This window comes from Polyergus mexicanus, unplaced genomic scaffold (assembly GCF_030449975.1).
Source record: "Polyergus mexicanus isolate NDT 795.1 unplaced genomic scaffold, iyPolMexi1.0 SCAF_6, whole genome shotgun sequence".
Classification (NCBI taxonomy): Eukaryota; Metazoa; Arthropoda; class Insecta; order Hymenoptera; family Formicidae; genus Polyergus; species Polyergus mexicanus.
The window spans coordinates 12,102,905-12,130,378 of NW_027223326.1; the positions used below are offsets into that span (position 1 = coordinate 12,102,905).

Below are 27,474 nucleotides of genomic sequence, written 5' to 3' on the forward strand. Positions count from 1 at the left end.
CACGAGTTACTTAATATCTTTACACACGCCACTTAACACTTAACGATGCCCGGCAATTTTTCTCCTAAATGACACTTTGGCTCTCTTCGTCGATCGTTTTTGCACAAATGTGTGTCTCTCTTTCGAAGAAATTCCCGTGGCTCCTCTCTCGCGCTATTTTTTCCTCTTTAAAAATTAGCAAATATTTTATAGTCGGCGGTTATTTGGCAAATATATCGTGCGGGAAATAATTTGTATCGAACGCGTAGATATCTACCTGCTCGAATGTCTGCGATATCGACAGGAGATTTTTTTCGATCTATTCGATATTTAACGCAAAAATTATCTGCCGGGTAACGTGTCAATAAAGTGGGATTATTCGATATAAAGGAATAATGAGAATCGCGCGAGATTCGAGCGAGAATGCGTATGTTCGCTCGCAAATACATTTGATTGTCGGAGTTTCTGCCGAAAGAATACAAAATACACGAAGGGTGAGGGGGCATTCGACAAAGCAAAGTAGCCGCACGTGAAACTTTTCGTATACTAAAAGCACAGCCGAAGAAACTCGCGGAATTGTTCGATTTCTAGCTCTAGTTCAACTCGCTCGCATTCCTCTCGCCTTCCTCGAGAGAATCCAAATTGGATTCTTTCACGTTTAATCATTAATGAGGAAGTTGGATATTTAAATTCGAAAAACTTTTACAAAGTAAAAAAAAGTATATATATATATATATATAATAAAAGTTCTTTCGAAATATAACATGGATCTACGATATATTTATTTCCCTTTCTTCTGTCAAATAAAATTTCTATAAAACTGGACGGCGAAAATGATTTGCGCTCGAATAAATTTCTAACATAAAATCTCATTTCCCGGATTTACTTTATTCGGAAACGGGGAACGAGAGCACGAAAGCGAGAAATACCTAAAGTGGAAATGGACGCGAGTCTGGTGAATCGGACCGATAAGAACGTACAATCATCGCGTATGTCACCGATAGGCCGCGGTGGCAACACGACGCCGTCGTCGATATAATCATTTACATAACCGGCATTCAACTGGTTCTTGAACTTCACTCTTCGATACCTTTCGCCGTGGCGATCCTCCTACGCTATATCGATCCACGACCACGACACCGGAAGGAGGGGACCGGGGCGTGTAAGACGGAGAGACCGACGGCGCGGTGGATGTCGGAGAGAGGGCAAAAGGTATTACGCGCTATGTGTAATATTTGTTCTTTTTTTTTTTTTCATTCTACCCTACGCACCCCTTTGACACGCGGTCGTAACGCAGAGTAACGCTAGTGAAGAGAAATGTAAAATAGAGCAAGAAAACGCATTATATGCGTCTGGTATCGAGAAGAACGACACAGTGAGCTCGTTTCTTAAATAGAGTAATATCGAGAAAGATGTAACGAATGTTGTTGAATAGGGAAAATGTTAAATTCTTTAATATCGGAAATTGTTGCAACTTTAATAAGCCACGACGTTTCCTTCACGTGTCATGCTATTTTATTATTTTATCAGCAACATGTATCAACGTCCACTCTTACGCAAAGTGAATTGTCATTACGCTAATAGCGAAATTCGTCAATCGCGTCAAAGCACTCTGATTTTTTTTTCAAGAACAAGGGCGACGACGTGATTTCTTTTCGATGAATCTATCGATAACTGATCTCTCTTTTGTCGAGAGAAATGTCACTCGCAATATCGTTATCGCAGAAACGATTGCCGACGAAGGAGCGATATCGCGAAAAGAGGTTCCTTAATGCGTTGGATACGAAAGCGAGGATACCGGAGCCGTTTCTGAGCATGGACAATCGTCCATCACCATTAGATAGAATAGTAACAGCACAGAATGTAATATTTCTTCAGTAGACGAAGCTTCAATTTCTGTCGAAGCAAGGTAAAGTATACACTCGAAACAACGTTGAAAAAGGAATCTTACAAAAGAGGCATCGTCAACGACACTGACAAGACAGCCGGTATCGCGCATGAGCGAGGAACCGAAAGAGGCCGGTATATCGGGCCAGAGATACGTGCAAGGGGAGAATCGAGAGCGACGGCAACTCACCGCGCTTCGCGTCCCGCGTCGAAATCCACGCGGAAGGAGTTTTCGAGCGACACTTGTGCACACGGACTGCGTGCAAAGCGACTCCGGGGTCGTCGAGATCGCGCGGCGGAGGTCGAAAAAGCGAGCGAGCCGGTGGCGCGTGGGAAAAACGATGTGCGTACGATGCCGGTAGTATATCGGGCAAGGAGAGAGAGAGAGAGAGAGAGAGAGAGAGAGAGAGAGAGAGAGGTATAGAGCCACCACGAAAATCGTGTGGTGGCGTGCCAGCCGATGGTCCCGGACCAACCCGATCGATATACCCTTTTTTCGAGAGTACCTTCTCTCTCTTTCTCTCGGCCACTCTCTCGGTTCGCTCCGTCTCCCTTTCGCCCGTTTCACTTGGTCTCGTTGGCGAACTTTGTCTCAAACCACCGAGACGAGACGAAGGTGGACGGCTGGCCCGTCCTGTCTTCGAGAAAAACGAACGGCTCTGTGGAAAAGGCGTGGAAACAATCTGAACGGAACAGACACAGCGGATAAATCGAGATGTTACGACGTCTCACGGGCGCGTAAACGTACCTGATGAGAGCGGGAACGCGAGAACGGGACGCGAGAGAGAGAAAGAGAGGAAGAGAGAAAGAGAGCGTTTCTTCTCTCCTTCACACTTGGCTCTCTCTCTCTCTCTTCTCCGAGACTCTATTTTTCTCCTCGCTCCTTCTCGTCCTCCGGCGGCGAAAGGAGGCAGAAGGAATCTTTCGGTTGCAGCTTTCTCACCTCGCCGTATAACGCCACGCGGGAATCAATACGCGCGCCTGCCTCGAGCCTTTTTCTCTCTCTCTCCCTCCCTCCCTCCCTCCCTCCCTCTCTCTCGTCGCGCACTAACCACCCTTTACGCTCGTTCACCCTCTCTCACCCGCGCGTTCACTTGCTCTCTCTCTCTCTCTCTCTCTGACACCCACCCTCGTCGGCTGAACCCCTCGACCACTCCGCCCCGCGATGCTTCGCTTCCTCTCTCCCTCGCGCGCGTGCTCACCCTTCGAAGTATAGTATGCTACTCTGGCCGTACGTTGCCAAAGAGAGCACTTCTCCTTCCCCGCTACCTTGGTATACTCGGACGGTGCACCGTATCTCCGTCCTTATCCTTCTTTCTCTTTCCTTGCTTCGAACAGGGTTGCTCCTCCTCGTGGAGGGTCGGCGAACGAAAGAGCACCTCGTCGACGACGATGACGGCGACGACACGAGAAGCGCGATTACACACTCGCGTGTACGCACGCACAGCGACGACGCGAACGAGAGAAAGGGAGAGCGAGCGCGTGAGGGGTGCACGCGTGACTATATTTCGCGCGGGAATTGCGAGCTGCCCTTACGTCAGAGAACTGAGGACTACCCTCTCGCCGAGTGCAACGCGCCCCGCTGTATAACCACGACTATACGCTCGGTCGTCGTCGCGCATCGGACATGTCGAGAGCTGCGACACGCACGCAAGCGCGCAAGCGAGCGATAAAGACGACGAGGGTGCGACGAGCAGGGCTGACGACGACGACGACAACGACGACGACGACGACGACGATGACGACGATGACACAGTATAGATATAATGCGAAGCGTGGACCGTTTTTCATCTTTGCCAACCGGGCGCCTTCGATCGCGAATTGTGTCGAAAACTATCGATCTCGCACACCCTTAGTTCCGAATTTCCTCGCCGAAGAATTTATTTTTTCCCCCGCGAATCTTTTACAATATATATCGATGAAAAGTGCGTATAAATCTTGTAAGATAACATGTCCTCGCGATTTATTTGATATAATGTTCGCTGTGAGATTTCGCTTTTTATCCGCAAAAAGGGAAAGGGTAAACATTCTTTACACTTTAGAGATAGAATTAGTAGAGTATTGTAGATTCTTGAGATGTTAAGGAAGAATGATAATCGAGAAAAAAATTTCAATTTTTATCACTCGAAGAAAATCGTATCCCGATGCGAATCGGATAAAATTCTCTGTCTTTATGTACATTTTACATTTTCTCTACATTGCATAACAAAAGGACAGGGTTGGGAAGTAACGCGTTACTTGTAACGTCGTTACCGTTACAGTTACTGTTTTTCGGTAACGATCGTTACTTTTTTTCTGTTTGTAACGGTAACGGTAACGAATTAGCCGTTACTTTTCGTTATCTTTATCTTTTAGTTCTTTATTATCTTACATCTATTCAATAGATGTATTTTTTGAAAAATATTTTGTAGCCTTCTATCATAGGCCGCATTCTGATAGTCACTGCCAGTAATGAAAATTTATAATAACGTGCGTAAATTGTAGATTTTACGATACTTACAGTGAATATTGGAATACACTCTTAATAATATCAATATTTCTCTAATTTCAATATTTAAAAACAATGTTTGATAAAAATTTTCGACAAAATTGAAATTTGTAAATTACAATTTAAGTTCCTATAAAGATAATTAAAAAGTATTAAAAAGTAAAGATATTAACATAAAAAATTAGAATCGTTAAATAAGTTTAATATAAAAAACGCACGCTATATACAGACTAAATTTAGAGTTTTTAATTGTAACATAGATTATTACATTTAATATTGATTATCAAATAATTATATAATCTAATAGCTTATTTTAATATTACAAAAAAACGAAAACAAATAACGAAAAAGTAACGAATCGTTATTTTTCAAGTAACGGTAACGGTAACGAGTTACTTTTATAGAATAACGTTCCCAACCCTGCAAAAGGAGAGGGAAGGAAATTTGATATACGGTAAAGCGATGAAATTGTATTACTTCCACGCAGGACGACTTCAAATTTTCGTCATTTTCCTCGAGAAACGGCGTTACGGTGCGGCGATTCGATTATTGCATACCGATTACAGGAATATCTTAACAAGTCCTAAGATGGATGCTTAAAGAAACTTTAAAGACTGCCGAACAGATCCAACGGGGCGCGGTGTTTAAAGTTTTCATCGAAACTGACATCTCTTTTCGCGCGACTAGCGCTTAAAATTCAAACTTTCACGAGAAGTTGTAACATAAAGGTGTACATTTCCATTAAGTATTGTACTTGTCGCAAAAAGCAATACTAGCGATTCGGAAAAATAAACAAAGTTTGTAGTTTACATTCATGTTTTTATGAGATTGATAAAAAGTTTTGTATATCTTTTTTCTTCATTATATATATATATATATATATATATATATATATATATATATATATATAAAAAGATATTTATAAGGATGTTTATGAATTTCATTTAGCGAGATGTGTGTATTATTATTCTGCTCTCCCTATAGTAATATTGTATATTTATTTAACAAGTTATAAAAATATCATATAAGTATGTATAATTATAAATTTATATATATATATATATATTTCTTTGAAATATTAATATATAGTTGTGAATTTTGCAGATTTATGTGTGCGAAACGCATCTGACGAATGTTATATGTATGATTACTTTCTCATAGTTTTGCGATTAAAATTACGGAAAATACGATTCGATTCTTTATAATATTTATACTTTGTAATAGCTTATTATTATAGTAAAAGACATATTTACCGTAATTGTTATAATTAATCGCTTAAAACATTTAATTTAAATCTTTACTATTGTTTCGCACTGATATCGTACCCGATAATCATAAAATGATATCAATGATACTTTAGTATGTTATATCATTATATAATCGATGAATATATAGAGAGAGCTATATATAACAAAGTTATTGAGCGAATGACCGGCTTATATTTGCGAGATTATTAAGCCGTTTATTTGAATTGTGACCCTGTCCTTTTGTTATGCAAATTATTTATTTGAATGTTACATCCACCAAATCATTTATTACCGATGAACAGGGTGAAAAAATTAATCAACTTTTTTATTGTTGCAAAGGCATCTCGCCTTAAACAATGATTTTTCGTAATAATAAAAAAGATAATTATTTCAATTCCAAAATTAGAAATGTTTTATAATTGAAAGTAACTTTTAGCGAAAGAAAGAAATAATTAATGAATTGATAGATTGCTTTCTTCAATTATTTCTGTTTATACTTCTCTCTACCACTACATTAGCATGTATTTCTTTCTACAATATAATGTTGTAAAGGAAAAAAATAATCTCTTATTTGCAGCGCATATTTTACATTTGAGGAGTTAATAAATAACCCCTCTTAAGAGTGATCGACGATTCAAAAGGACCAGATCTAAATCAGTAGCTGTTTTGTCGTTGCCGATAATTCTAAATGTCCTACTTCCGATTCGGTTATTTCAATCCGGGATCGATCGGAGCGATCACCTCGCGTCAAAAACACTTGTCGGTATGGAAGACGTCGCATTGATTCTTATGTTAGCCTAGGTAAGGAAGTACTTATCCGATTGTCAGCTCATAAATTTTAGAACGAAACGTAGCGGTCGTAAGGCGGATTAAATTTTCAAGCACAATCGACGATGAATTAAACCCGCCCAACTCTCGCGGCACATCAATCATCTTGTGAAAACGACAAAGATAGGAAACGTCATAGATTGCAAATTTTGATCTATTAATAATTTAACGCAGCGATTCTATTAGATAATTACGTTATATATATGGTATGTCGAAATCTATATTTATATATTTATTGTTAATACGAGATAGTTACTCGAGTATGAAAATTATATGAGTAAAAATATCGCCTTTTTTGTTAGACATTTTGCTACTTGTACAAAATTATTTAAATCTTTTATCATTTCGATTCTATTCGTAGCTTCGATTTTTAATTGCGAAGTTTAAAGTAATTATTGTAAAACCGTTTAATAAGATGGTTATTCGCGAGTTATTCATTATCCATTAATACAAATGCTACAAATAAAGACTAATACAACTCTAGTGTACGGTGCTGCGATTCGACGACATTTGAATGAACGGCGGGCGGCATTCACATCTTTTTCAACCCCTTTCTTCCACTCGCGACCTCGTCCACTTCGAAACCCCCGATGTACACTAAAGGTTACGATGGTTGACACGCGAGCGTTGCCGCGTGCACATGGATGTCGCATACACCTGACCATCTACGTACGAAATGCACAGGCGCAACAATGTATCGAAGATTTCTTCGAAAATCTATAAAAGATAAGAGACGCTCTTATATAATTTTCTGAATATTTTCACAGAGAGAGAGAGAGAGAGAGAGAGATTGAAAAAAACCTCCGCAGCTAAGATAGATTATATTATATTCGAGTATCTTTTATGAATTATTTTTTTTTTTTTTTGTTTAATCATGTGAACAATTAACGTTACCTCAAGAACATAATGCTTCTTCGTGTTTACAATTTTCCCTCGTCAATTTTTATTCAAGCGATTTGATTATGATCGTATCTCTGGCGGATTTCAATCTTTCCACCATCGTCAAGATCTGCCCGCGAGGCGCAGTGGAACAGATACGTCACTGGTCGGCCGCGTACGTATTACGTCGATCTGGACGCGCGGCTTACGTACAAACGCCGATACGCTTGCTCTCCCCCTTTTTCCTTCCCCCTTCTCCCTTCCATCAGCACGTACTACGGGAATACTACGTTCTGTGATGCGGGGCAATTAAGCCCGAACTACCCCCACTCGCGGCTCTTCCACCACACCATCGACGATCACACGGACTTTGGACCCGCCGCGGGGGCGCGAGTCTGTGTCTTCTTTTATCAACCCCTACCGTTTATCCATTCGTTCATTCATCGGATAGAATACACCTTGACCGGCTTCACAGCTTCAAAATTTAAAACCAAAGAAGAAATGAAACGCGTCGCGCTATATGTGTGATATATGTAATTAAAATTTACAGTATTCATGAATGAACATACAATCTCTAATGCGATCGCGGTAAAAGTAATTATAATAAAAGTTAAATTTAATTTGAAATTATTAAATAAGTTGTATTCGATATTTGTAAGTGTTGATGTGTGACAATGAATTATAACAATGTACAATCTAAAGATCTGTACATAAGGAAAGTCAAATATTAATACTTTCTAGTACGTTTTCGAAAGCACTTAAATATAAAATTTAACGATATAAATATGTATATTGTATATGTAAAAACATTTTTTAAATTACACTTCTTCATTAATTTCACAATTTACACTTTTTTATTTATATCTTCATATTTCTTACATAGATATATGTAGTAGTATTTTGGCTACTTTCCTTTTCTCGAGTAATCCTGTTTTCTCTTCTTATCATCTATGTATACTCACTTTGATTTAATAATGCTTTTGACTCTAGTCGTAATAATTGCCCAGATAACGTAAATGTACGATAAATTTCTTCTGTCACATTATCAGGAGTCTCTAATAATATTTCAGCATTATAATATACTGCGCAAGAAGAAAAATAAGATCCGACGCCCACACTGGCCCACAGCCCACTGCCCACTGCCCACATTCGCGAGTAGGATCGTAGGATGTAGGATCTGTCGAGTGGCAAACGATACACGCGGCGCCATCTGTATTGTCGATACGGTAAGCTCGGGCGTCCGAAACGACACATGCGGCGCCATCTGTGCATTGATGCGACAAGCACGGTGTCACTTTGACGGTTGATTCGCCTCCGTCATTAAATGCACGTGTGTTAGCCTGTCGCACGGCACGTTCGATTTTTGCCGTACAATTAGATAATATTCTAGGGTGTTTTACGCGATCAGAATCGCCGAGAAAAATCATACGTGTGATAATTTACGAAGCATCTCGTTATCAAGAGTTTCTTTTGTCCACCGGAGGTGAGTTTTTCGAGCCCTCTCTCGTAACGACTCGTCACCCTCCTTGTGACCGTTTACGGCGAACGCGACATAACGTTGAGCATTTTCGCATTCTCGTATTCTCGTCCGCCGTGTGTGTTTCTTTTTGACACGTGCTCGCGAAAAAAGCGCCTAACCTACGTCTTATGTAACACGTAACGCGGCGAAAACGCCGCGATTGCCAATGGGCCGTCTCGCGTCTCACCGAGTTCTTTCGCTCGTGAGGTGTAACGACTTGGTAAAGTTACAGGTGAAAGAGGAAGGCAATGCCGTCCGACGCGAAGAAGAAACAGCAGCAAAAGAAGAAGGAGGCCGCAAAGGCGAGACAGTCCGGGAAGAAACCGTCACAGAGTAACAATCAGACGAAAACTGCCGACGATAATAAGGACCAGAATCCGACGTTGGGAGATTTGCAGAATGGAACCAACGGCACGGCTGTTAGCGCCGAAGGTAGGTGCAAGATTATGCTATTTTTTTTTACCTCTTCTTTAGAGGATATCAACTGGGCTCTCATACTCGAGTCATTTTTTAATTATTTTCAATGTTTAATTTTTAATCTTATTAATACAATGCTTTAAAGACTTTTAATATTATTGATATAATTTTTTAAGCAAAATATTTGAAAAATTAAAATACAAATTATTTTCAAATGTTATTTGTAAATGTTTTTACAAATAAAGTGATGTATTCTTTTCGCTTTTTTAAATATTTACAAAATTTATATTTAGTTTGGCATTTTACTTTCTCTTCAGTATGAATTGTAATTAAGAATAATTTCAATACTTTCAGTTTGAAAACATTCTAAAGATTATTTTAAAATACTGTCGTACGCGTGACAAGACAAATAAATTTGAAATAATCTATAAAGTAGGATAATTCAATTTCTAAACATATATTTTTAAAAATTCTACATTTTAATATGATATTACTTCGATATATTTAATCTTTATAATAGATACTTATATTATTTGTTTATTGTATTATTCTATTCTAGACTTATAGTCAATCTGTTTACCAAACTTTATATAACTCTATAAAATAGTTATCTACAAAATTATTTGCAACTACCTATGTTTATCTTATCAAATATTTGCGTTAATATACACATGTTTCCATAACGTATATTTGCAGAGGCGTTATGTCTGAAATTGGAGGCAGATGCCAGACTCAACGCAGAGGCACGTTCGTGTACCGGATCATTGGCTTCGCATCCGCGCAGTCGAGACATAAAGATATCTACCTTTTCTATTACTTTCCATGGCTGTGAACTGCTGCAAGACACCATGTTGGAATTGAATTGCGGCAGACGTTATGGTTTATTAGGTCTAAATGGTTCTGGAAAATCTACATTGCTAGCGGTACTAGGAAATCGTGAAGTTCCTATTCCACAGCAAATAGATATTTTTCATTTGACTAGAGAAATGCCTGCAAGCAATAAAACAGCGCTGGAGTGTGTGATGGAGGTTGATGAGGAGCGTGTACGATTAGAGAAGCTTGCTGAAGAGTTAATAGATTGCAACGAAGAAGATGCTCAGGTTCGATACAAATTATTTACATCGATATTTGCCATAATCTAAAAACTTTTATTTGAAAAAAACAAACAATTGTGTTTTATGCACAAAATGTAGGAACAACTTATGGATGTGTATGAGAGATTAGAAGATATGGCTGCTGATACGGCGGAAGCTCGCGCTGCTCATATTTTACATGGTTTAGGTTTTACTGCAAAAATGCAAAAAACGCCTACCAAAGATTTCTCAGGAGGTTGGAGAATGCGTATAGCTCTTGCTAGGTATGTGAAAACTTCATGTACACACACACACACACACACACACACACAATATATATATATATGATTTGCGTATACAAAAATACTATTGATATACGTGTTATATTTAGATTTCGCAGCATTTTTTTGGCATTTCTTTTACAGAGCACTTTATGTAAAACCGCATCTATTGTTACTCGATGAACCAACCAATCATCTTGATCTGGATGCTTGTGTATGGCTGGAGGAAGAACTAAAAACTTACAAACGAATTCTCGTTATAATCTCTCATTCTCAAGATTTTCTCAATGGAATTTGCAGTAATATTATTCATGTGAATAAAAAGCAATTGAAATACTACACTGGTAATTATGAGGCATTTGTTAAAACAAGGTAAGTTGCGAGCGACAAAATGCTTCCATATCTTATATGTTGTCGATTCTTTAATTGTTTGATTACATTAATGTTTTCCTTTAGAATGGAGTTACTTGAAAATCAAGCAAAGCAATACAACTGGGAACAAGATCAGATCGCGCATATGAAGAACTATATTGCACGGTTTGGTCATGGTTCTGCGAAATTAGCTCGACAGGCCCAATCGAAAGAAAAGACTCTAGCAAAAATGGTGGCTCAAGGTCTGACGGAAAAAGTTGTCAATGACAAAGTGCTAAACTTTTATTTTCCTTCATGTGGAAAGATTCCGCCGCCGGTTATCATGGTTCAGAATGTCAGTTTTCGCTACAACGAGGATGCGCCTTGGATTTATAAGAATCTGGAATTTGGAATCGATTTGGATACTAGACTCGCGTTGGTTGGACCAAATGGAGCAGGAAAAAGTACGCTGCTGAAGCTGTTATATGGCGATGTGTGTACCAATAAATATACATTTTATTTATTAATGCCTCTGCACTCGATACTTTTTTTCTTGACAAGGTAATGTTATGTTGCAGTTAGTGCCGACAAGCGGAATGATTCGCAAAAATAGTCATCTCCGAATCGGTAGATACCATCAACACTTGCACGAACTGCTGGATTTGGATATGTCGCCTCTTGATTACATGATGAAAGCTTTCCCTGAGGTCAAAGAGCGCGAGGAAATGAGAAAGATTATTGGTCGCTATGGTCTAACCGGACGTCAACAGGTATATCAAAATTTATCGGAATGATTTGTTTCAGAAACGACATACACTTAAATATATATATATATATATATATATATATATATATTATTTTTTATTTATTTTATAGATTTGTCCTATTCGTCAACTGTCGGACGGTCAACGTTGTCGAGTCGTATTCGCCTGGTTGGCTTGGCAAGTACCTCATCTGTTGCTGTTCGATGAGCCTACTAATCATTTGGATATGGAAACGATCGATGCGCTCGCCGATGCCATTAACGACTTTGACGGCGGCATGGTCCTCGTTTCGCATGACTTCAGATTGATTAATCAAGTATGTACATTTTTCTATAGCTCTATTTTAATCCAGTGTATATTTATGCTCAATTTGTAGGTTGCTGAAGAAATCTGGGTGTGTGAAAATGGCACAGTTACAAAATGGAGCGGTAACATTTTAGATTATAAAGAACACCTCAAAGACAAAGTCCTTTCAGATAACCAAAAGAGACAAAAGGATTTGGCAAATCGGGGCAAATAATAGGAGTTTGCATGTGATTTGCCGTATTTCTCTCTTTTTTTCCAATGCACTATGCCTCCATTTATAGAAATCTTTTTGCGAAAAATCGTAACATACTAATTATCACTGAATATACGCTAAACCGCATAACGTTTCAGTGATGATCGGTCAGATTACTTATTTTGTTAGTTAATTTATTAAAATATTAAGTCGAAATTGTGAATCTATTTCACAACCCACAAACGGTTGCGGCGCATTATTCGCGACACATTAGAAATCTAGAAATCCGAAAATGTCCGTGTATATTACAAATTGAATCTAAATAAATTACTGACGATTGATTAATGATAAATAAATACATCTTGAACTATGACATGAAAGTAGAAAAAGAAAAGACGAAGCAAACCGATGATTTTCTTTTACGATTAAATTCTTTATTAAAAATTCTTATCAGTCTATAAAATAATTTGATTCTCTTCAAGAATATAAAATATTGTAACATGTACAAACATACGCAGGTACGATCGATTATATAATCTTAAAATACATTTTTATCTGTATACGTATATAAATAACTATATATTGTATAATAATAATATAACATATGGAAGACACAGTGTTTCCATATATATTTCTGCATATTGCAAAATATCGATTCTTAGTAAATCGCGTTTTAAACGATATTAAATCAATATATAATCATTTCAGTTTTATACTTTGAGATCAACGATGATCTATATTTATGTATTTGTCGCCCGAAACGTTCCTATATATAATCCTTTAATGTATACACTAGCAATTGTATTATTATATTATGTATAACTTTCGTTGCTACCGCGTGACGACGGCAATTAACCCAAAGCCATGGAAAGATAAAAATAGATATCAAAGAGACAGATAGATAACTGGAAATTACCAATATTATGCGAAAGAAAGATTCGATTCCATTGTGAAAGAGATGTGCACTCAAACTGGCGTAGAGGCTGGGATGGAGCAGGCAACTTCTTGAGCTAATGCTGCATTTCTCAAGACCAACAGATGCGTGTCCATGTCGTTTAAGGCTTGATCAATGAATGCTAATTTCCTGACTTGACTCTTTGGTACGCCATGCTTGGTTACTAACGCCAAGTGAGTCACAGCCAATACCAGAGCTGCCACTCTGGCCTCTAGCAACCTGGCATCCAACGGTGGATACAGACTGCGGACAACGTCATCTACGCGAGGTGGTATACGTCGGGCAACCTGAGTAAGGATAAAATGCAATAATCTGATAGAAACGGCACAGAAAAATAATATACAATACTTGCACGTACATCTACTATTTCCAGTGGGACAGTGTTACTATTGACGGTTCCAGCAATAGTGGTAAGACTGGCTGCGAGAGCATGGCAAGATCGAAGCACAGCTATACAAGGTGGAGCCAAGCCAGTAGCATCATCTACCCATCTAAAATGCAATAATATTATCTTCCTAATAAATTGCGCTTAAACATATAAATTTTCACAAAATTAATCAACGCTAAGAAAATAAGAAATGTAAACAATCCATCTTGATAAATTTTATAGCATAAATTAGCTTAATTTTATGAAGATGTCAGAAACCTAATATAAATTTCAATAAAAATAAACTAATGTAAATATAACGTTATCTATTGATTGTACAATACTATATTACAAAATATAGTGTTTCTTCACTGTTTATAACTATACTATTCGCACCTTTCAGCACCTGCCAGCCACTCTTCGCTCTCCCATACATCCAGTCCCAAGCCAGTGATATTCTCTCCTTCAAGTAGATCAGAACTTAATTCCGCAGAGTCCTTTTGATTCTGAAAATGAGTAAGATTATAGCATTCCTTCCTGGACAGTTTAATATTCCCGGCTCGTTTATCAAACTTACATAGTAGCAACGCTGCCTGCGACAGATAACCAAGAGTACCAAGAGTGCACCAAGGAAGACGGCAGCTAATGCACCCAATGCAACTGCGACCACTGTCTCCATACCAGTGGCAGTGGTCGGTGATCCAGCATTGCTCATGGATATTGACGAGCTCATAATATCAGATACGAGTATAGTAGTGACCAATCGATGATCTCGCAAATCGAAGCGTCGATGAAAAAATTACCCGAAATAGGAGACGGTATCAATCACTTGGACTTACATTGATATTTGAAACAAAAATGTCAACAATCGCACAGGGCACAGAGGATTGTCGTGTAATACACTCTCCCTCTCCCCTCTCACCTCTCACCCGTTTCCCGATGACGGTGATAATGGTGAGAGGCGGAGACAATCACAGATCTTAAGTTCCATTCATTGTACGAGAACATTTGAGAACAACTTGTGATTGGTACGTGCGTTACATAAGAGTGTTCGAATTGGCATTTGGCATCAACAGATGATCAGAGCATTACATTGAATTAATTGGACCAATCGGGAATCGGGCAAACTTCGTCAAGTCAAGACTAGGACTAGGCAAGACAAGACATGCTCTTTACATTCACGCGTGATAGCTTGCCGCTGGCAAATTTGGCCTCATCGGCGATCACGTTTAGTCGAGGCGCATCATTCGTTTCATCGTCTGACCCTCCTTCGAATCGAACGGCTACGAATCGTGGCTCGTGGCTCGGAGCTCGGATTCGTTCCAACCTCTGCGCGATCTCATGTTTATTCTTGTTGCGGACAACATAACCTATATCATTCTGCGACGTTTACCTCGAATCCAACGTCAACCTCGTATACGTCGAGACGTTTCGATGACTATCGTTAACTCAGCAGCGGATAAATTCCGGAAAGATCATCGTAGCTGATACACTGGCCAAAGAATATATGTTAGAACGAGTGTAAGAGATTGGATATTGTCTGTTTGGAGGTAACATTGGGCTATAGATTATTCTATATAGGATGGACAAGGAAAGCAACAGTGCGATACCTAGATTGAGACAGGATTATCTGCATCTCAAGATGGATCCAGTACCGTATATTCTTGCGGAACCAGTACCTACCAATTTATTAGAATGGTAAGGGATATTTTGTTTGTAAGTAAGCGCACAATTTTTATCACGAGCAGCTTAATATAGATGCTATTGGTTTCAGGCACTATGTGGTTAGGGGACCAGAAAGCACTCCGTACGAAGGTGGATATTATCACGGGAAAATTCTATTTCCAGAGGAGTTTCCATTTAAACCACCTAGCATTTATATGTCTACACCAAACGGTCGATTTTGTGTCAATGCAAGACTGTGCTTGTCTATTTCTGATTATCATCCAGAAACATGGAATCCAGCATGGAATGTATCTACTATTCTCACTGGCTTGCTTAGTTTTATGGTATAAATTTCTTTCCGCAGAAATATTTAAAAGAGATATAGCTTTATACCAAATAAAGATTTTGTGTTTACAGATGGAAAAAACTCCTACACTAGGTAGCATAAATACAACAGATTATGAAAAGAGACAGCTAGCAATGCAGAGTTTAGAGTACAATCTCAAAGACAAATTGTTCTGCGACCTCTTTCCGGAAACTGTTGAGGTATTACTCTATTATATTGTAAAATGAACACACAAACTATATATACAGACTGTATAGTATATTATTGAATTTGTCTTTATAAATTATGATTTATTATCGAATATATTGTAGGCAATCAAAACTGAATTGGAACATCGAAAAGAAAAGAGACTCGATGAGCCAAGATGAATGAGCTGAATTTTCTACATTTTGTCAGACGCCGATTTTCATCCTGTTCTACTCTTTCCTAAAAAATCACAAACTATTATTTTTATGATTATTCGAATTGTGGACATAATGAGTCATCTCTTTTATCAGGTGCACATTTTTATATATCAGTGCTTAAAAAGTGCTAAAAACATTTGATAGTTACCTATAAGAAAAACGTATGTGTAAAAGATAAGTAGTTGATCACATAAATATCTAGCCTTGGACATTTATAATATCTGTGACGGAAGATATTGTACGCCCAATTTATTTGGCATATAATTTTTGAATTGTATATATATGACACAAGAGTGTTTACAGTTTTTAAACATAAAAGAATAATGAAAATATCAACGCGGAAACATATGCCAATAGTGGAAGAATATAATTTGTTTGTAACATTTATATATTTTTAGTTCATCCAGTTATTGTTTTATTATCGAAAATACCAATGAGATATCATTAAAGACCAATGGTTTTAATGGGGAAAAAAACTCGCCACACGCTACTATAGATAAGTAAATTTTTGCATTGTCGTTAATAAAACAGTAATTGTACAATAAAATGTGTATTTTGTTCTTAAAGCAATTACATAAAAGATCTATACATTTTCGATAATAAAACAATAACTGGATAAACTAAAATAAAACACAGCGAGTTTTCTTTCCAGTCACAGTAAATCTCATAAGATCACCGATCTTTAATGATATCTCGTCGATGACATGCATAGATAATCCATTGCAAAGTGATTTTTTTTATTTAGAAATTCGCGAAATATTATTTTTTCCCGCCAATGTGGCAACACTGCGCGCAAGCGGACGAATTTATTGGACTCCGGTACTCCGGAACTCCGGTGAACTTCATCATACGCCTTCCACTGTCGCGCGACAGCTCGCAGCTGTCAAATTACGTGAATCATCGATGATTGTATGATCCTACCGAAACACATTTCTCGTCTAGCATCTTCCGCTCCGAGCAGCTCCAAGAACGGGGTTTGTCATCGTCTTGTTGCGCGTTTGTCCTCATTATTCTACATAACGTAACCTATTTCACGCGACGTCTGCAAAATCGTCAAAGTCTCGGTAATTTTGTCGTCAACTTCGCGAATAAATCCCGCCAAGAATTGTCGTCGGTAGCTGTTTCTACCTGAAGTTTGCAATGCGCAAATATTTCGCGATTCGACAGTACTGAGGCGGCGACGAAAAAGTCAACTTTTGAAATACATTGTCGGATTTGTAAATATTGCGAAACGAATCAAGTGCGAGCTGTAAAGATTTTTGATAAGCTGGGCGAGAAATATAGGATCGCGACGAGTATAGAAAACTGGAAGATAACGTCCGTTCGGAGGTAACACTAGGCTATATGGTAAGGATGAATAGAAAAGTCAACAGTGCAACAGCTAGATTGAAACAGGATTATTTGCGACTCAAAAAGGATCCAGTGCCGTACGTTCTTGCGGAACCAGTGCCTTCGAATATATTAGAATGGCAAGTGTTTTATCGATATTCTGTTTGAACTGATTATTCGGTTGGTTTCGAATACAGAATGATTAATACAAAACTACTTGTTTTAGGCACTATGTAGTCATAGGACCAGAAAAGACTCCATACGAGGGTGGTTTCTATCATGGAAAACTCATATTTCCAGGAGAGTTTCCATTCCAACCACCTAGTATTTATATGACCACTCCAAATGGTCGATTTAAAGTCAACACAAGATTATGTCTTTCCATTTCCGATTTTCATCCCGATACATGGAATCCAGCGTGGAGTGTATCTACTATTCTTACAGGATTGCTTAGTTTTATGGTAAATAACTTCCCCTCTCCCCTCCCCCCCTCCCCATATCTAGGTATCTAGAAATAACTTCAAAAATATTGTTGAAAAATGCTCTTGTAGGCTTAATGATATTGTATTTATATAGATTGAGAAAAGTCCTACACTTGGTAGCATTAATACAACAGATTACGAGAAGAGACAGCTAGCTGCGCAGAGTTTAGAATACAATCTGAGGGACAAGATGTTTTGCGAACTCTTTCCAGAAACTGTCGAGGTATTTTGTGGTATACGTGTATAAAACGTGTACTTAAACTATTATATCAATATGTTATTACTGAAATTAGAATATTCTTATCTGATGTGTGATTTCACATGATAATATCGCAGGCGATCAAAACTGAACTGGAGCGTCGAAAAGAGCTTGAGAAACAAGCGAGGCATCAGTCCACCGCATCCGAGGTATCTTCCTTGATACGAGACCAATTGCAGAGAGAACAAAGCCCATTACATAGCGCACTAGCTAATCTCGTCGTTATCATCGGCTTTGCGGCATTCGCATACACAGTGAAATATGTATTGAGGAGCATAGCTATGGAATAAATCGGGATCTGAATTTCAAATCACAATGAAAATGGAAGAGCCGTAACAATCATATGTGTACATTTTAAAACGCGACGAAGAATATAAAAAGAAGATGCTAGGCTCTCATATTTGCCTGTTGATCTATCTTTCGAATCTGTGCAGCATTCGGTTTTGCGAACGGTTCGAAGAACTTTTGCCAGTGTGAAACTTTTGAATAGTTTGATAGATTTTTATATCAAGTCGATTGTAATATACAAGCTGTATTGTAATCCGAATTCTATTCAGCTATTTATCAATGAGGAAGAGTCATCGTAATCTTTCTTAATTCAATTGAAAGAGATGTGTAACAGATGAAACAATTTAATCGTAGTGGCTTCCCGCCTTTTTTATATCAGATTTGCACTCTTCTAGCAATGTAATTAGAGAAACTAAGTTTCTTCATTTATGGTGCTGCAACATTCTTCCTTTCATTGAATTTTCTATACTTTTAAGATTAATTAGAGTCAAAATATATCCAGAGAGAGAGATATACATTTTGCACAATATATCTACTTAATCCTGTTAACAGAGAATCTCTTGGATAGAAATGCACAAATTTATTGCACTCTACAATGTGCCAATGAGACTAAATCTAAAAATGTAATTAAATCAGATTATGCTTGATAGCCTGACTTGATAGTCCATTCATTGAACAAGTTTATTTGTAAATAGATATTGTAAGAACAAAGAAGCAAGTCATACAGAAATAATCTCGATATTAACGTAACATAAAGATTAATCTGCCGAATGTAACTATATTCATTGAATCATTAGTGATTACCTCGAGATTTTCTTTAAGAAAAAAAATGGTTTGATTAATCTTTTTGCTACGAATGGTGTGTATATATATATATATATATGCCTTTTTATTACATTTATTTTTGCAAATAAGATGTCAATTATTAACAATTGAAAATTAGACAACACTGAAATGCCTAAAATATTTGATTGTGAAATGATTTGATGTCCGATAATACGTATCTTAACTATCTAATCTATATGGTAACGTGGCAAGTTTTTTAAAGATATTATGCGCAAGTTTTCACAACAATTTATTATTTTGAAGTATTTGATACATTTAATGCATCAATTTTATAAAATCAAAATAATTATTAATGTTGTGTTGCTAACATCTTTTGCATCGCAGGGTGGTAGAGCGTTTCATAAGTCACTAGCGTATAATAGTAATTGTTTCATACCACACATAGCAAACGTTTTTAGTCTCAAGCGCGCTATAGCTTGAAAGATTAATATATTTTTCATTTATATATTCTTTAAATGGCTCGTAGGATTATTATTTTTTTTTTCCCCCACGAATTTCTTCCATTTAAATATTTTCAACATTTCTTCCTTCATTGGCACAAAGAAAATATTTACAATGTGTACAGGTAAATTCACGCTCTTCCATAATTATTATTTATATAGTATTGAGAAAGAAGGAATATAGAATTTTTTGTAACCTTTGGATAAATGTTAAATTATAATTTGACCGTACTCAAAGCAAAACCATAATTAATTTTTGTATATTTATCGGTGTGTGTGTGTGTGTGTGTGTGTGTGTGTGTGTGTGTGTGTGTGTGTGTGTGTGTGTGTGTGTGTGTGTGTGTGTGTGTGTGTGTGTGTGTGTGAGTGTGTGTGTAATTTATTTCTACGAGCCACAATCTTGTATTTTATTGTTTAATCCTCCAACAGTGATAAAATAATTACAATGTATGCTTATATATATTCTACCATCAAATGTATTGTATAAACATGTGGTAGATATTGTAATTATAACATAGTTATGACAAAATAATGTAAATATAACATGTTATTATTATTGCTAAGCACATAAGCGTGTGGAATATAGTTTACTTATCGGAGAAGATGTTTCAAAATTGTTTCATTGAAGATTTATCCAATATCCGTTCAATCCTTTATGTAACATACAGTTTTACTCATTAATATATCTTTCACATTTAATAAAATGCAGACAATATATGTATTTTAAATAATTAATATTCTATGGTGGAAAACTATAGATAAAACAGGTATCGTTTGTTTCGATATTAAGATATTTATAATTTCCGAGTTTTGTGCACAGATATTTTGAATTATAAGTTTAGGAGATAAATAAAAGTAAAAAAATAAAAAATATGTTGGAAATTAAGAGATGAAAAAAGATACAATGTCCAATTCAAACTATTGATTCTATAGAATTTATTTCATAATGTTCATTTTATGTATCATTGTAAGTAAAAATTTTATGTACCGCAGTAATCTTAAAATAATAATATAGAGCGCTATATTATAATAATATAGAAATTGTAAATAAACGGAGAATGAGAGAAAGCATGATTTTCTCTGCCGCTTTCTCTCTCTCTCTCTCTCTTTCTCTCTGCAATAAAGAGGCGATCACATCTATTAATAATCAACTAAGATATTAGATAAAATACGAATCATTATATTTCGCGGATCAATGAGACAAAAGAATAAGATAAATTACTTTAACCCGTTTCGAGAGAGAGTGCAAATAAAAAAACAGCAAGTATTCTGTTATCGTGGCGCGCGGTTTACCATTTCGGTAAACTGTTGGAAATCTTGCGCGTTGAATTGCTTCGTTGTCCAAGTGCGCTCGGGAGGAAGGACATATCCTGTGAACTGAGCGCGCGTCTTCTTGCCGATGTCGTGTTTATTCCTTTTTACGCACTGCGTAAGATAAATCGGGGCACGGTAAATTTTCTCTTTCTCCGTTAGTAGCTGTATATGTTTATATTAACTCTTTCAGAGTTCTCGCGGTTGTAGCATGCGATCGTATAGGCGTATATATTAATCTTTGGTTAATATATACGCCTCTTTTGTGTTTAAATTAGACTTTTGCCTTTTATATCACGGCTATTATATTATAATGTTACTTGCTTTTTTTATATCGGGCTTTATTAACAAATTCTGCAACTTTGTATTTGTAATTTTCTATAATTTTTCTAAACTAAGTTTAAAACATAATCTGACAATTTCTAGATTCATAAGAGCTGAAAATGTCACGATCGTATTTTAAAAATTATATTCTTAATATAATCTTTAAAATAGAATTATATTTATATTTTATTGTCTCATTTTACTTTATAAACTTTACGTAACATCTGCCGAGCTCCATTTTTATCTCAACTTCTGTCATGTTTTCTTCTATATAGATGATCAACGACAAACTAGCCACATGTCGGGGACGTGATGTCGCTTCTTATTCCATCGCCACTTTGATATAATCCGTTTTAATCTGAGCAAACATCCCGCAAAAGAAGCAAACAGCAATTTATCCGACCACGGAATAATAAGGAAGTTGAGCCGCGACCGGCCGCTTTTCTCTCCATCGAGAAGCCGCATCTGTAATCTCACCCTCCGCTGCTGCAGGCAACACCCTTCCGCGTCCGTAACGCCCGCCCTTTACGTGTAAATCATCGAGAGAGGCGCCAGGATACTTTCGGTCTCGCTTCGAATCCTGGGTAAATAAGATGCACGTGTCCGCGACAGGATGTCGCACATATTTGATATACTTTTATTGAAACGATTGCTTTTAAAACTGACAATGAACTAAAGTTATTTAATTTAGCAAGAGGAAAATGATGATAATCCGTGCATATCCTAACTGAAGAATTGAATTACTCAAGAGACTTTTTTTTTTTTTTTTTTTTTAGATTTTTATTGCGCGCGCATGCAGCTTTAGATGACGTTTACTTGATTTATCGATAGCTATACATGGTGCCCGGCGAATTTCAAATTCTGTTACTATTGAAAGTCAGAATTGTTGTAACTTTTATGTATCCGTTCGATACCGGAAATGAACGAAATGAGTCTCCCGCGAGGGTGATTTAGAGTGTCGTCAATCGCGAGCCGGAATGGTTCGTAGAATCGTTTTACGCCCTCGTTCTCCGGTGGGTGGGACGAAACGATGTGTCTCACGATAGAAAGAGAAGAGGAGCGAAAGCCCGAAAACCGTCTCCGAAATAATTAACTGTAGGGACGACCTCATTACGCGGCTTAATGAGCTGCCAGCGGCGCGTTGCGTCGCGTCGCGTCCGTGTCGCGATGCTGATACTTGTTCGAGTTTCGGGAGAAAAGAGAGAAACGACGCTTGTGTGCGACGCCCTGTCCGCCGACTGGTAAAAGTATTGCTTGTATCACGACAGTGATTTATCGAGACCAGAATCGGCACGGCCTGATTTGTCAATTTAACAAGACGTGCCTTGTCGCATCGAGAATGAAACGATTAGTCGCGGAAATTTAAACAGTTATGTATCAGGAATTACATTGGATTGTTTTGTGCAACTGGCCGCAAATCTCTCATACTAAAAGGAATAAGCAATTAATTACATGAGAATTTGGCACGATAAGCCTGCTCGAACTTTGATACGTTTCTTTGAATTTTAAAATTCTTTACAATCGTTTCTAGCCCGACAGATCTTAATAAGTATATAAATTATATTCTGAATGTAAATTATATACTATATTCTGAATGTATAATACACACACACACACACACACACATATTAGCAATTAAAGATCTTTTATCTTAGCTTTACCATATATAGCATAAGAATGAATTGTAACGTGACTATCAATTTTTCTAAAACGACAATGAGAGAGAAATTAATGATTGTTTTATTCTGTATAGTTTCTTCCGATGACGATTTACTCAAGACGCAAGTCCAGCCGTCAGCTTCCCTCACGATGGATTTTCACGCGTTTCTATTTCTATCCGCGGCGACGCCTCTCTCTATCCACGTGGTCGCTCTATCACTGCGAGACTCACACCGGAACCCCGGCACGGTGGTTTATCCACGTTTATCGTAGGAGAGTGTCATAATCCGGCGCGGAACGGTTTACTACCGGCATAAAACCCGTCGTGGTGTACGAATAAGTGCGCCATCACGGAAGAAGGAGGGGAGAGATTGGCCCTATTCAAATATAAATATATATGTATGCAAATGGAGCACGACACACATGATGGAAAAGCGCACACTTGCACTGGTACTAACGATCGGCGATTCATCATTCTTGAAGAAAACGAAGGGAATGACAGAGATTGTGGTAATTTAATAGGAAAAGACAGAGAAGATATATATTTGTCTCGGCAGCATCTCCGACCGATTCTTTTCTCTCGTCGAACTCGTCTTCTTCTCTTCTAATCATTCAGATGCGAAAGTAATTATTTTTCATGTATAAAGATTGTGATTAAAAATACGGGACATTATAATAAGAATTAAATTAGACGTATAATCAAAATAAATGTCATAAGACGCAGTGTTACTCGATGATTATCGCTTTTTTTCATCGTACTTTTCATACATGTATATGTATGTATATATACATGTATATTCTTTTTATAATATATATTATAATATATATTATCAAAATCGAAAGAATTTATTTTCTCGTTGTGGAAATCGGATTAGGATCATGTTGCGTTGCGATCGCGGAGCCATAACAGTAACGAAAGACCTGTCTAACTTTCTCTCACGGGGTGATCGTGGAAATCTGAGAAACCGCGCCTAAACTAAACATAGCGACCCATCGTGCACATGACGTTTTATTTACGAACTTGCAAAGTCGATGGAAATCCTTCCAGCGGCTCTAGACGCCGATTATACTGGAGCGAGCAGCTTTTACGAGTTTCAATGTTTAACGTCACTCTTACATACACTGCATTATTTTTCGTACTCTTGCCATTACATATACACATCATGTGTCTCATGAATATGTCGTTACGATGCAAAATGAAGATTTGTCTGCTCGATGTTATTCGCTTGCATATAGCGTAATAATCTTAATGTTCTTTATCGATAGTGACCGACATCAAGTTCCGTTAATTCAAGAATTTATACTCGACACAATTTTCTGTTTTTTACAGCTAGAGATCAAGTTTTCATCTTCGTTCCCCCATTAACGTGCTAATGAAAATAACAAAATGAGATAAAAATTTCCAAAGTGCAACAAAATTTTAACGCGTAAATATAAAATATACACCCACAGAAAAGATTTCCGGATCTAATGCTATTACTCTTCAATCTATCATAAAATAGGATCGATATAGCGACAATCATATTTATTATTGAAAAAGGAATATTTTAATCTTAAATGGAAAATTCTAGAATAAAATGCTCTTGGTGCTATCCCGTTAATTTTCTCACAAAGATGAAGATGGAAATTTGTAGCGATCTAACATCAAGTTATTCTAAATGCAAGAATATATAAGCTTAGATTTGTATATGTTACTCTTGTCTCAAGATAGTAAGACAATCTTATTTAATTCGAGAGAGAGAAGAAAAGGAATTATTGATTTAATTTTAAAATTGTTTTATTTTTATACCGCGTAAGGTTGTGATACGATTAAATATGTCAAGAATATTTTTTGTCTCGTTATCAGAAATCCTTTCTGAGAGTGTAATGTCTCGAACGCATACATAATTTTATATCTGAACTTTTCAATTATTTTTCCCACTGAGCATATAACTAGATTGACTAGATTTCGATAAAAAATCAAAATTTTGGAATTCATATATATATATATATATATATATATATATACACGTATGTACACACAGGATGTCCCATAATTTGCGAATCACCAGAAGAAACTTGCACTGTTACGTCTGTTACGCGGTTGCTCGGCGCGCGGCGAAGCGGTGAGAGGGACGCCCTCTACGCCCTACGCTGGAGCCTCGTGTCGAACATAGTCTTTGTAGAACGCCCCTCCCATCGCTTCGCCGCGCGCCAAACGTCAAGCAACCGCGTAACGTAAAATAGGAAGTTTCCTCTCGCCGCACGCTCGTGGATACGGATTGGTCGATCTTTTTCAATTAATTTCTTATTAATTGTCACGAAGGTCGCGAAACGGTAGAGGTCTTTCCTACTCCTAATTTAACATGCTTTATATGCACACGTATGAGAGGTGATCCGCGAATTATGGGACACCCTGTATATCTGATATCGGAAAGATATTTCTGATTTATAAAAAATTAAAATTTGGAGTTTTTAATTTGTGTAAAACAAAAAATGGTTGCTTTTTAAGAGAGAAGATTTATTAAATTTATTAAAAGTTAAAATGTATATGAGAGAAATACATTTGTCATTAGAGTCTTATTAATTTTCGATGGATAATTTAGATATCGATATGAAGTAATCGAGTTGGCAGAGAGCAAAACGCTTGTAAAACCATCTTGCCAATTTCTCATTCTCGCGCTTCAACATCCTTGAATGCGACGATAGAGCGGAGAGAGGAAAGCCAGCATCCCATACGACCTTACGCGATTGGTCCAGGCAGAACACAATGACATGGCTTTCGACCAATGAAGCGAGCTGGGCGTCCCTGTTCGGGTCCGTTGCTTGCAATAATATTTGCACTGGCGCGTCTAATTCCATATTAAGACTACCGCCGTCGTCTCTCGGATAGAGTTTGATAAATTATTTCTCTCTCTTCTCCTTTCTCGTTCCCCTCATCTCGTGATCTCGTGTGAATTTCCTTATTTATAATCCGAGAATCCTATCTGTGTGTTTCGCAGACGTTTCTCGTTACACGTGTTTGACATCATGAGCGTTCGCAAGATTGTTACAAAATATATATTCATAATTAAAGGGAATTTATATAGTTAAAAATTCTTGGAATATCTATACGGCAGAATATAAATATTAGGACGAAGATAAAAGAGCGGCTTGATTTAATAAAGGGAGGTGAAAAGAAAGAAACTTTTACTCCGATATTTTTTTCATCATCTCTTTTCTCATTTGTCGCAGCGAGTATAAAAATATTGTACATTACAAATGTGCGAGCGAGAGCGCTCGGATAAATAAGCAAAATGCGAATAGCATCGAGTCGACGGAATGGATATCGAGATATCATCGTCAAAAGCTCCGTTAAAATCTATCACGCAGCTATTTACAGAACGCTATTTACGACCGTTACATAGTAACACGTATATACAAATAAAGAAAAGGATACATGTGTATATTAACTCGTGATACATACAACGCTCGCGGGGCTCGCATGGAAATAACAAATTATTGCATTATCCGGCCACTTGCTGCAAGTTGCACTCGCAAGATTCATTTTATATATGTACGTACATACCTTCGTGCTATCTAGTAGCAAAGTAGCATATAAAAATATATTCAGGCTGAATCGTAAAAAGTTGTCGTTGTACAATAGTTGTGGCTTGTGAAATTTCTTTTATTTTGTACAAATTTTATATATTTCTTGTAAATATATACATATATATAGTCTTCTTTATTATTTGGAAAATCAATATATTTATTGATATTTCGAATTGTGATGGGAATGCAAGGAAATGTTATGAAATACATACTAGTTTGTTACGTTATTAACTATTGACACACATTAACATTTAAATGCATAGATTGAAACGTAAATAATTAGCATAAACGCTTGCATAAAAGTGCATTTCTATATATATATATATACATACTTGATAGAAAATATATAAAAAAAAAAACATAAATATAAAACACAAGTGATTACATATTAAAACAAATTAATATTATTGATGTATCAATTGTTATTATTAACGTCTCCGAATCAGCTTTACTCTTTTTTTTTTCGCTTTGCTCGTGCGATTAATCGAAATGTAACAGACGCGCCAAAAATTCGCGCGATTAGCATCGGTAATCATAAGCTAAAGTTCTCCGCCGGTCTGCTAACGTTAATTGGCCCGGTAAAAACATTTATCAACGTTTCGGCTGGGGCGACAGTCCAGAGAAGGAATCTCGCCAGCGGGAGAACCGCGCCGCTCGCGCGCGCGCGCGCGCGCGTTTCTGTCGTTTTTATTCGTCGCGCAACGCGCCGGTGCCGACCATAAATCTCTTTGAATTCAATTAGCCAAGACACACACATCCAACATTCGGCGTCTCCCGACGAGAGGGCCTTTTCGGGAAATCCCTCCGAGAGGGGATGCTCTTCACCGGTTTACAAAAACAAACCCGATGTACGCCCGACATCCTCTCCTTTGCCGCGCGCGATGCATCTACCCGATTTAAATCTAAATCGATCGTTAAAAATTTGTCTCATAAACGTTAAAACGATAATTTGAATATGGGTTTGTCCGGCAAATTGTCGATTTGCAAAACAAACATTACAATGTCCAATAATCAAAT

At 37.3% G+C, this 27,474-nt stretch overlaps 5 protein-coding genes across 22 annotated transcripts in view; 3 read left to right on the forward strand and 2 right to left on the reverse strand.

Moving 5' to 3' along the window:
* The window catches only part of Rhogap100f (Rho GTPase activating protein at 100F), a 60,159-nt gene extending 51,655 nt beyond the window's left edge, over positions 1–8,504 (reverse strand). For 2 of the 14 annotated variants that reach the window (XM_070297298.1, XM_070297284.1), the window contains exons 1-2: positions 7,324–7,695; positions 6,909–7,146 (exon numbers count right to left, since the gene is read on the reverse strand). The gene's annotated coding sequence lies outside the window, so the exon portion shown is untranslated. The other 12 variants (XM_070297287.1, XM_070297294.1, XM_070297296.1 and 9 more) reach the window with 12 other exon arrangements.
* On the forward strand, positions 8,439–13,850 carry LOC138933971 (ATP-binding cassette sub-family F member 2). 4 transcript variants are annotated; one of them, XM_070297302.1, is made up of 10 exons: positions 8,439–8,534; positions 9,054–9,259; positions 9,941–10,344; positions 10,438–10,601; positions 10,743–10,970; positions 11,055–11,442; positions 11,528–11,719; positions 11,826–12,029; positions 12,090–13,458; positions 13,541–13,850. In XM_070297302.1, exons 2-9 carry the CDS (start codon positions 9,076–9,078, stop codon positions 12,231–12,233), a joined length of 1,908 nt encoding a protein of 635 aa, XP_070153403.1. In that variant the 5' UTR covers positions 8,439–8,534; positions 9,054–9,075; the 3' UTR covers positions 12,234–13,458; positions 13,541–13,850. The 4 variants fall into 4 exon arrangements, with proteins under 4 accessions (XP_070153403.1, XP_070153405.1, XP_070153402.1 ...); XM_070297304.1 differs by having other exon boundaries at positions 8,476–8,534; positions 9,060–9,259; XM_070297301.1 differs by lacking the exon at positions 8,439–8,534 and adding an exon at positions 8,627–8,791.
* Tmem98 (transmembrane protein 98) lies at positions 12,652–14,536 on the reverse strand. Its single transcript, XM_070297308.1, has 4 exons — positions 14,112–14,536; positions 13,931–14,040; positions 13,526–13,658; positions 12,652–13,454 (listed from the first exon to the last, which is right to left on the reverse strand). The coding sequence occupies exons 1-4, from the start codon at positions 14,265–14,267 to the stop codon at positions 13,179–13,181; spliced, it is 675 nt and encodes a 224-aa protein (XP_070153409.1). The 5' UTR covers positions 14,268–14,536; the 3' UTR covers positions 12,652–13,178.
* A 140-nt stretch (positions 14,537–14,676) lies between these two features.
* Positions 14,677–16,429, forward strand: LOC138933974 (ubiquitin-conjugating enzyme E2 J2-like). Of its 2 annotated transcripts, XR_011447068.1 has the most exons (5): positions 14,677–15,232; positions 15,309–15,543; positions 15,617–15,745; positions 15,857–16,042; positions 16,348–16,429. XR_011447068.1 is itself a non-coding variant. In XM_070297309.1 (4 exons), the coding sequence occupies exons 1-4, from the start codon at positions 15,117–15,119 to the stop codon at positions 15,911–15,913; spliced, it is 537 nt and encodes a 178-aa protein (XP_070153410.1). In that variant the 5' UTR covers positions 14,677–15,116; the 3' UTR covers positions 15,914–16,331. The 2 variants fall into 2 exon arrangements, 1 of the variants encoding a protein (XP_070153410.1); XM_070297309.1 differs by lacking the exon at positions 16,348–16,429 and having other exon boundaries at positions 15,857–16,331.
* Positions 16,430–16,756: 327 nt separating this feature from the next.
* On the forward strand, positions 16,757–19,976 carry LOC138934206 (ubiquitin-conjugating enzyme E2 J2-like). The gene is made up of 4 exons (XM_070297693.1): positions 16,757–17,418; positions 17,505–17,739; positions 17,855–17,983; positions 18,097–19,976. The coding sequence occupies exons 1-4, from the start codon at positions 17,294–17,296 to the stop codon at positions 18,307–18,309; spliced, it is 702 nt and encodes a 233-aa protein (XP_070153794.1). The 5' UTR covers positions 16,757–17,293; the 3' UTR covers positions 18,310–19,976.
* The last annotated feature ends 7,498 nt before the right edge of the window (positions 19,977–27,474 follow it).

Coding starts and splice junctions, on each gene's coding strand:
- LOC138933971 (XM_070297302.1), top strand. CDS start 9,076: ATGCCGTCCGACGCGAAGAAGAAACAGCAGCAAAAGAAGAAGGAGGCC. Junction 10,345..10,437: donor GCAACGAAGAAGATGCTCAG/GTTCGATACAAA, acceptor CACAAAATGTAG/GAACAACTTATGGATGTGTA. Junction 12,030..12,089: donor ACTTCAGATTGATTAATCAA/GTATGTACATTT, acceptor CTCAATTTGTAG/GTTGCTGAAGAAATCTGGGT.
- Tmem98 (XM_070297308.1), bottom strand. CDS start 14,267: ATGAGCTCGTCAATATCCATGAGCAATGCTGGATCACCGACCACTGCC. Junction 13,659..13,930: donor TGGCTGGCAGGTGCTGAAAG/GTGCGAATAGTA, acceptor ATTGCATTTTAG/ATGGGTAGATGATGCTACTG. Junction 13,455..13,525: donor TCCCACTGGAAATAGTAGAT/GTACGTGCAAGT, acceptor ATCCTTACTCAG/GTTGCCCGACGTATACCACC.
- LOC138933974 (XM_070297309.1), top strand. CDS start 15,117: ATGGACAAGGAAAGCAACAGTGCGATACCTAGATTGAGACAGGATTAT. Junction 15,233..15,308: donor CCTACCAATTTATTAGAATG/GTAAGGGATATT, acceptor TATTGGTTTCAG/GCACTATGTGGTTAGGGGAC. Junction 15,544..15,616: donor CTGGCTTGCTTAGTTTTATG/GTATAAATTTCT, acceptor TTGTGTTTACAG/ATGGAAAAAACTCCTACACT.
- LOC138934206 (XM_070297693.1), top strand. CDS start 17,294: ATGGTAAGGATGAATAGAAAAGTCAACAGTGCAACAGCTAGATTGAAA. Junction 17,419..17,504: donor CCTTCGAATATATTAGAATG/GCAAGTGTTTTA, acceptor TACTTGTTTTAG/GCACTATGTAGTCATAGGAC. Junction 17,984..18,096: donor TCTTTCCAGAAACTGTCGAG/GTATTTTGTGGT, acceptor ATAATATCGCAG/GCGATCAAAACTGAACTGGA.